This window comes from Setaria italica, chromosome VIII (genome assembly GCF_000263155.2).
Source record: "Setaria italica strain Yugu1 chromosome VIII, Setaria_italica_v2.0, whole genome shotgun sequence".
Classification (NCBI taxonomy): domain Eukaryota; kingdom Viridiplantae; phylum Streptophyta; class Magnoliopsida; order Poales; family Poaceae; genus Setaria; species Setaria italica.
In genome coordinates, this window is record NC_028457.1 from 27,849,564 (window position 1) to 27,859,120 (window position 9,557).

General features: G+C 53.8%; 1 protein-coding gene across 1 annotated transcript; it reads left to right on the forward strand.

Moving 5' to 3' along the window:
- The first annotated feature begins 2,253 nt into the window (after positions 1 to 2,253).
- Positions 2,254 to 3,933, forward strand: LOC101770245 (BOI-related E3 ubiquitin-protein ligase 1). The gene is given in 2 exon segments (XM_012848408.2): positions 2,254 to 3,562; positions 3,564 to 3,933. Coding segments are annotated over 2 exon segments (1,329 nt in total). The 5' UTR covers positions 2,254 to 2,332; the 3' UTR covers positions 3,663 to 3,933.
- Positions 3,934 to 9,557: the final 5,624 nt, after the last annotated feature.

Genomic DNA, 9,557 nt, shown 5'->3' on the forward strand with positions numbered 1-9,557 from the left:
TTATATTGGTTAATGATCAATTAGCCAGTTAATCACGTCATTAGCAGTTACTAATACTTTTGTCTCCCAGTACATTTTACTTTAACACGTTATCATGCACGTTCGCTCGGACACCACTGTGTTCGGCCAAAGATTCACAGAAGAAAGAAGCGGCAAGCAAGAACAGTTTCTGTTCCTCGAGACCTCGAATTCCCATCGGCGACAAGCCTGGTTCTCCTGCTTGTTGCCGGCAGTCTGCAAAGACGGCGGAATTCTCTTCGACTTCTTCATCACCAGCGAGCAACACTGGAAGTTTGCCTGGTGCATCGCCTGCATCCATTGCGGGACGAATGCTCAAACAAGAACTGAAGCAGTTGGAGAAGAATAATAGAGGTATCCGACCTCGCAAATAAGAACAACGAACGGAATGCCAAAATGGTATGCGTTTACTGCATTGTTACCTTCCATGGCATCGTTGTTTACTCTCCTCTCTGGTCTGCATCATCATTGCTCGCCCGTGCACGCTGCTCTGGCCGCAATGGCGCTCGCCTGCATCCCTGCGTTGTGGAACGGCTGCACCGGCGCTCGCGACCCACCGCTGCTAACGATGGTTTCCCCCGCACGGCAGTTCTCCGCCCCGCGATACCACTCGACCCTGCCTCCTTGGCCTCTCCTCATGGAGGAGCCGAGTCGAGGCGTCGGCGACCGACGTCCACACCTGGGACGGCAGCGGGCGGTCCCATCCGGGCCATCCAAATTCCAACAACGGGGATGGAGCACGCTCGCTCGCTCCAGATATGCAGAGGCGGACGCTCGCACCCAGGACGGCGGCGGCAGCTCCGGCCCACGCACGGGACGCCGGTGGTGGTTGGCGGTTCCCGCCCGCATCCGCGACGGCGACCCCAAGGCGCGGCGGCGGTGTTTGCTCGCTGACCCAGGAGGCGTGCGTCGTCCGGGTCTGGTGGGTCATCAGGCGATCGATGATCCAGTCCTTGGTCTTGGCGTGCATGCCCCTGCGTTCGTTCGTGGGAGGCACCTTCCCCGCGCCTTTCCCTGCAGCCTCGTTCGGCCCAGCCACGTGCTCACAAGTCACAAACGCAACCCGACCTTTTGGCAGCAAGTGAGAGCAGTACCCTCCTTGCACTGCAAGGGCTCACTCGCTGCCAAATCCAGCCCCGGCGCATGGCCGGCATCATCATTTAACTAACCGCAAACGCAATCCTACGGCTGATCGCTGGCTTTTGTTTTGTCACGTCGGCTTGCGTGCCCCGGGGCCTTGGCCACGCACGCCTGATCGCTCGGCAGATTAGATTAGAGACAGGGCTTTACGTGATCAGATGTGGGTAGTTGGATTAAGCTAACTGAACAGCAGGCGGAGTAGTTAGTTTAACAGTACTTAATTACAGGATATACAGGCGGCATGCATCTGGAGCGCGTCATCCCCGGCGCTTTGACCGCCCGCGCGCGTCGGCCCCATGCCACACTGTCCCCGGCCGGACCTCTCGCCTGCTGCCGACGTGTAGCGCCGGCGAGACGTCCGGGTGGCGCGGCCCGCCGACGCAGGCGCTGGTTGGGTGGGGGTGCCCGTGGCCGTGGTGGCGCCTCGCCCCGCGGGGCCCCCACGTGCCCCCGCGTGGCCGCAGGGACCAAGCCGAGATCGCCTTTGATTAAAAAAAATAAGATGGGAAATCCGGAGGGGATGGATGGATTTGTCTCTACGAAAGCGCGGGAGGGATTAATAAAGAAGCGTCTGGCACGACATGTGCGCACTGTGCAGGGTGTACGGTGCCACCGCACCGCACGAAGGACGGAGGCGACCAAGAAAAAGGCGAGGCGGGTGGCTCGGCGAGAGGGGACGAACGCGAACCCCACCGCCACCCGGGGGCACGGCACCTCGCCTGGCGTCACATGGTCTTGTTATTGTTATCCGCGGCACCCACCTTGTTGATCCAATGAGAGCACCACCGCGCGGCAAGCGACGCCGGGAAAGATCGCCGGATCTCAAGCCACCCTATTTAGGTGGGGCCGCCAGCGTCATCGCTACCCAATTAACCTGTTAACTAATCCCAAGCTGATCCAAAAGGTTTATTAGTAGACTGCATCATGCGTTCACACGACCTCACATACCTGCAGCAAAGGCTGGCGCCGTGCGCGTGGCCCACCCACCCCACCCCACCCCCACCACCGCGCGCGGCAACCTTTTTGGACGGGATGGATCCGCTTGTCTGGCCGGCCGTTGGGGGCAGCCCCGCCATTACCGCGCTGCTCCATCGCCCCGGCGCTACCTGCCAACCCTAATTTAACCCCGAGTCTCGTACTGCTGACCCCCCGCATTGATTTCCGGCAACCGTACATGCACGCACGCATGCGTGCTTCGTCCTCGTCCGCTTCCCGCCGCGAACCCCGCGCGCCCGCCTTTTGTCGTTGCCTCCCCACTTCCCCAGGGCCCAGGCTCCCACCACCGCCACCACTACTGCCCACCCACTCGCCGTCGCCACCTACGCGTTATATAACCAACACCTCCCCGTATCCTCCTCCCCTTCCCCTAGACACCCTCTCACCTCCTTCCTCGATCGAGTGCCCATCTCGATTCCTTGGAGAAATGCTTCAAGGCACAACCATGGCCGTGCATCAAGCGCGCTTCGGCGGCGGCCTCGCGGGGTGCCTTCCGCTTCCGCCCTGCGCCGGCGGCGGCATCCTGGTCGATGAGCAGACGTGGGCGCTCAAGGACTACGGGGCGCTCCTGTCGGCCGCGGCCAACGACGGTGGGTACCGGTACGACCGCGCCGCCCAGAGCGACCTGACGTGCAACGGCGGCGGCGGCGGCGGTGCGGTGGCCGTGCCGTCGCGGAAGCGTGGCATTGAGGACGAGCTCGAGCGTTACTACGCGGCGGCCTCGTCGGCGGCGCTCCTGCCGATCCCGGGGATGCACGAGCCGATCGCCGTCGCGCCGCAGTCGGCGGCGACGTTGGGCGCGGTGGCTGCGAGCCGGATGGCGGAGTCGGCGACGGCGTCCACCAGCGGCCGGCCAGCCATCCCGATCGCGGCGTCGGTGGAGGACGCGCTGGTCGCAGAGTTGTGCCAGCAGGGCGCGGAGATCGACGCGATCGTGCGAGCCGAGTGCGACCGCCTCCGCGCCGGGCTGGAGCAGGCGCGCAAACGGCGGTGCGTGGAGCTGGTGCGCGCCGCCGCGGCAGGCGCGGCTCGCGTCCTGCGCGACAGGGAGGTGGAGCTGGCCGCCGCGCGCCGGCGCGCGGCGGAGCTGGAGGAGCGGCTGCGGCAGGCGTTCGCCGAGAGCCAGGCGTGGCGCGACGTGGCGCGCGGCAACGAGGCCGTCGCGGCGGGGCTCCGCGCCACGCTCGAGACCGTCCTCCTCGGCGGCGCCGGCGCCGGCGCCCTGGCGCCCACCACCAAGGAGGTGGAGGAGGAGGGCTTCGGCGACTCCGCCGACCCCGTCGAGGCGGCGGACGACGCGCGGTCGTGCTGCTTCGTCGAGGCCGAGGACGGCGCCGCCGCCGCCGCCCCGGCGAGCAGGTGGGCGTGCAGGGCGTGCGGCGGCGGCGAGGCGTCGGTGCTGCTGCTGCCCGTGCCGGCACCTGTGCCTCTGCAAGGCGTGCGAGCCCCGGGCCGACGCCTGCCCCGTCTGCCTCGCCGCCAAGAGCGGCGCCATCCACGTCGCTTGACGGCTGATGACCACACGCCCGGCGCGCCGTGGCGGCAGTTGGCTCCGTAGGCCTCGTGCTCGTCAGCTAACTCTCCAGACGTGTAATGTAATCAGTAGGCAGTTAGATTAGATAAGTTTGATCGATCCCGTTCCTCTGTTTCTTTCCGGGAGACTGACTGAAACGCCCGGCGGAGGATTTAATCTGTTCATCGTTTCCTCTTCTCTTCGGGTGAGGGATGAAGAATGAGAAATTAAATTAAACATGATTCCTCATGTTTCTGCCCTGTTTTTTCAGCTGAGTCGTTCTTGCTCTGCTTTTCACGCCAGATGCAGGAAAAAGGTACACGCATGCATACCTTAGCATACCACATGCATGTACGTGAAAGTTCATGCAAGCAGCTTGCTTTCGTATTTGATGGATTTGAACAAAATCTCGTCATACAGACACTAAGAGAAGACCCCTTTTTCGTTTTTGAGATTAAGGGACGGAGGCAGTTCAGATGAATCATGCCGGATTCTTTCCTCAGGCAACAGTCGTAAGGTTCTCCGGGTATGTCCCCACTAGAGTTCGGACTCGATCTGCAGAGTTCCAAATTCGTTTGACGTTGTATGGATTACCAAATTCGTTTCATTACGATTTACTACGAGTTTACGACCGCATCATCGAGATACGGATCCTGCTCGTCCTCATCGATCGCCTGCCTGACGACCATGCTGCCTATCTTCTTCATTACGTCGAGCTCGAGGAGGCGCCGCGAGGCCGAGGAGGCAGCGGCTAAAAGGGAGGCGGTGGATGCTAAATTGACGAAGGCGATGGAGATATTCGCAGCAATATCAGGTGCTGGAGCGGGAGCAAAAGAAGAGACGGAAAAGGCAAACGAAGCAGCGGAAAAGGCATCACCGCCGGCATCTTGATCGAGCTGCGACGTCGTCGTCGTCGTCTGCAACTTTTAATTAGTTGGGTTCTTGGGCTGTACTACCAAATATGGGGGAAGGCAAGAGCAGCCGCGGAGAAAGCAAGAGAAACGGCGGCGGCGGCGGCAGTGCCAGCAGCATCTCCCCGCCGAAGTCGCCGCTAATCATACCATGGCGGCATGGCGCACCACCGGCACCTTTATCGAGCTGCGACGCCGTCTGCAGCTTTAGTTTGGTTGTTGGTGAGGTACTAGTGAAATATGGGATCGTATTAACGAACTATGATTGTTTATCTTTGTGATCTCTTTTATTTGTTCATATTTAACGTAACAGTCGTATATATGAATATTTTCCATCGTTATCCAGTTTTGATCGACGACTACTCTGTTCATTTTTCATCCTTAGTACTTAGTTTTTCTTCCACGTCCACGTGTGTTTAGCATAAATTTTTAGCTGAAATCGTAAATTAGGTACGAGTTTAGGGATTAGTTACTATACATTACAAATCCAAATTCATATTCTTCGACGTTAACACGCAAAGATACTTTTACCTTCTGTTTGCCTATAACTGAATTATGGTTCCTCCAATATTCTCGGCCGGCTGAAATGGCAAGCTACTCCTTTCGTCCTAAAATAATACCTATAACTGAATTATGGTTCCTCCAATATTCTCGGCCGGCTGAAATGGCAAGCTACTCCCTTCGTCCTAAAATAAGTACAATTCTACAGTGAAAAGATCCATGTTCATGAAAAATTATATATATACCCTATAAAATTATAATCATCGCATTTTAAGAGGAGAGAGTAGAAAAGGACAACTAAAATTAAGTGATCCCATTCACTTATTTTGGAACAAATTTTGAATTTCTAGAAATGCATTTACCATGGACGTTGGGAGTACATCCATCGCGATCACCGATCAGGGTCGTGGTATTACCGTAGCAGCGGTGGTCGATCGGGGTTGCCGCCAAATGGGCGTACGGCAACAGGCAAGTCTTGCCGACATCGCTGCATTGCTTGCCAATTTGCCGTAGTTTAATAGCATGTAGGACAAATCAAAGGAGGCAAGGAGCTGGTCATCGAGACGATACCGACACATGTACAAAATACATGGACGGTACGAACGAAGACAACGGTCGCGTGGTGAGACGTCTACAGGCACGCCTACTGACGGATATGCATAGATAGATGTATAACATCTAGGAATTAATGGCCACCGGTTAAACTAAAGGCGGTGTAACGGCAACGACTTGTATACTATGGAACGAAGCAGCGGAACAAGACGTGTCGTGCATGCGTGACATCGATCGAAGCTAGGCTCTGAGTGAAGAGTTTGCACGCATCTGTCTTTCAAATTTCAAAGGTAATCGCTTTGAAGGAGTTGCCTCGTCAACTGCGTGTTTGGATACGTGGGCTAATTTTTAGTTCGGATCACATCCGAATGTTTCGATACCAAGGACTAAACGTGAACCAATTATAAAACTAATTGCATAAACGAGAGCTAATTCGTGAGATAAATCTATTAAGCCTAATTAATCCATAATCAGCACATGTTTACTGTAGCATCACATGGCTAATCATGGACTAATTAGGCTTAATAGATTCGTCTCGCGAATTAGCTCTCATTTATACAATTAGTTTTATCATTAGACTATATTTAATACTTTAATTAGTGTACAAACATTCAATGTGACAGGTACGATCCGGCGTTTCAAACACCTCCTAAGAGCAGGCTGCCGTGATCGGAGTGGCAGGTGCGTGCACATGGTTTGAGCTAGCCGTACACAAGTAGCTAGAATTGGCGTGCAATGTGACGGGGAATGCGATGGTGTTCAATGTCACTGATAAGCAGCTGGTCCACCCCAACTTGCCGTGTCCAGTGTCCTATGTACTCCTGCCGTGCTCTTGCAAGGCATTGCAATTGCAATTTGCAACGACCGATCCATGCCTGTTTGCTGGTCCAAACCCTATCCGGCCCCAGCAGTGGCACGACGGGGCAATAAGAGAGCAACCGCAGGCCGTGTGGGCTCGCGTTCCTACTACGCGTCATTCAACAAGCTTTTTCAGGAAAGCACAACTGCACAAGGCCCAAGCCAGCGTGCATGTTCTTCCTGCCAGCTTTACTTCTTTGATATCCTTTGTCTTCGTAGTGTTTCTCCTTACCTAGTCTTTCTCCTTTGTCTTCGTAGTGATCTTTGTACCTTTCCGCCTCATTTGGTTAGGGCTTTAGTACGTGTTACCTTACCCGTGTTAGCCTGTTAACCATAATTAAAAGTCCATTCTGATCAATAAATGCTTGACAGCGTAGGGATCACATCATTAGTCCTATCTGGATCAGTCTACACACCCACATGTTCTTCCTGCTAGCTATACTTTGATATCCTTTTCCAGCCTTTATTTTCCACCCAACTTTTTCTCCATCCTTTTGACATTTCTATCGAGACTGAAACAGTTGGAGTGAGGCGTGTGAATCCAACCGAACCATATGCTGACAATCCGTGTCCTAGCAGATGGCGACCACCGATGGGTACGTTTTTGCAAGCACGTCACATCCCGCTACGCGTCGCCGATGATCGACCAGCAGGCAGTGCGTGAGTGACCGGCTGACCACCGGCCGTCGTCGTCGTCGTCTCTTTCTTCGACCGATCTTTAATTTCTGCCGCATGGACGACGCATTGATCGATGCCTCATGGCCTGCAGTCCCCGTCAGTCAAACTGATGAGCCTGCCTTTTGCGACCGGAGCGCCATCTCCACGCATGTCGCATGGTTCGGTCTTTTTCGCCTTCGATGGTTGATGGGGGATGATGGGGACTGTGTTGCTGTACCGTGCCCGTTTGGCCAAGTTTGATGGAAAGAGTACATTCATGATTCATGTAATGGAAATGCTGGTGGTGGGCAGCCACCATAATTAGGCGCCATGGCTTAGCCGGAGTGTCATTCTCTGACCCAATCTCGATCAACAAAATGTTATCTTTGAACAAGACACTTTGCCTCTCATGTCTAAATAGATGATTCATATCCCCTTTCCCATTACAAAACCGGCAGGAATTGCGAGTATCACCCTTCTCTTACGTGGAGAAAGAAGGGGTATCTGTAGAGAATGAGGTCAGAAAACCATAACAAAACCGAAGCAAATTAATTCCCTCCTACACCATTCTCTGATTACTCTGATTACTTTTTATCATTAACGGTATTTATTTCATCACTACACAAATAGTCACCACCGCCTGTTTTAGGTGTACCGTACCGGCAGTGATGCATTTTCACTGTCGGGTCCAAACATAATACGACTGTGATACTCTATTACCACCGGTAATAGTATCACCGCTGGTCTTAGACCGGCGGTGAAAGTTATGCAGAGCGGATCTAAAATTTCAATAAATTGCGTTTCACCTAGGCAGACGCATCCTCTCCCTCCCGCCCACCTCTTATCCACTTGATGGCTGCCAGCTGCGTCATCCTCTCCCGTCCTCCTCCCTCCCCGTCTTGTCTCTCCCATCCGCCTCCTCCCTCCCCGTCTCCTCTCCGTCGATCTACTCGACCTCCGACGCGACAACGGTTGACGAATTACTCCTCTCTCTACTGCCCCTCCGCTCACGGCGGTAGTGAGGAGTGGCAGCCCAAGCAGTGGATCGAGGTGTGCCTCCCTCTCCCTCTCCATCTCTCTCACAGCCGCGGGGCCAGGTGCGACAGCGGCCTGATTAGCGAGTCCACCCCTTCGAATAAATACCATATCTCTCAACTCTTGTAGCACCATACATCATTTTACTGTATCCGTTGGCAGTATAAAACAATTCGGAATCAAGCCCATATGTCCAATACACCCACACACATCAACAGGGTGTATCGTGGAAAGATGGAACCGACGACAACCGAAGGAGACAGACCGGGCCGATGCACACGCCGTGGCGGTAGTACCACGCGTATGTACACGGTGTAACTGCAGGTGGCCAGATCATAAGTTGGTCACGGGTTTTGTGTGCACTAGCAGGACCGAGAACAAGTCATATCATCCCTCCTCCATCATCGCCATGGGTGATGGGTCATGTGTACGTACGTACGTGTGCTATAGCTGCATGCATGGGCCATGCATACACGTACGTACGGCGGCCTTTTTCTCTACTGAGTGCTGCGTAGACCAGCAGACAACGCCGCCTACAGTATTTTGATCCAAGCTGCACCTAGCTAGCCAATCAACGCCATACTGCATAGACTTCAATTGGTACAGCGAATCAAATCATGCATGCCTTAGACTAAAATGTTTGCCACAGAGCGGTACGGTTGGCCTGGCCGTTTGATTTGATCCGAGAAACTTCAACGTTTCAATTTTTCTTGTCGATTTTGTGGATACAAACAAAACAAGAAGGTTGTCAAAATCGCATATTCTATTTTAAATCAAATAGGAGATCTCTCTGGGTAAATAATATCCATAACTACTTCTGTAGAATCATATTTTACATACAGTAGGTTCTACTGATGAGAATATAGAATCGGGCTAGTCAATCCAGATAGAGTCAAGACTCAAATAACTATCCAATAATGCTTTCACATCACGCAAACATACAGAATATAATCCACCGGTAAGGGATCGGAAGAGCTTGAGTCGCACAATAAACAAACCCACCAATCAACAACATCTTCGGTCTCGTAATGCTCGTCATGTTCGAGAGTCACCATTGTTGATTCTTTTTGTTATTTGTTACGTGGAATATGCGCGTTCGCAGTGCGTGGAATTCAAACCCACGACCTCAAGTTTCACACGTAGCTTCCTTATCATCTTACCTACACAGCACATCTAACTAAGTAGAGGATGCAATCCTTTTTATAACTTGTGGGAGACTAAAGCCCTCGGACCCAGCACATCTTACCTACACAGGACATCTCACCTTTAGTTCTGGTTGGTGTTATCAACCGGGATTAAAATCTTCGGAGGCTTTAGTCTGGGTTTGTAACACCAATCGGGACTAATCCTTTAGTCCTGGTTGGTGTTACCGACCG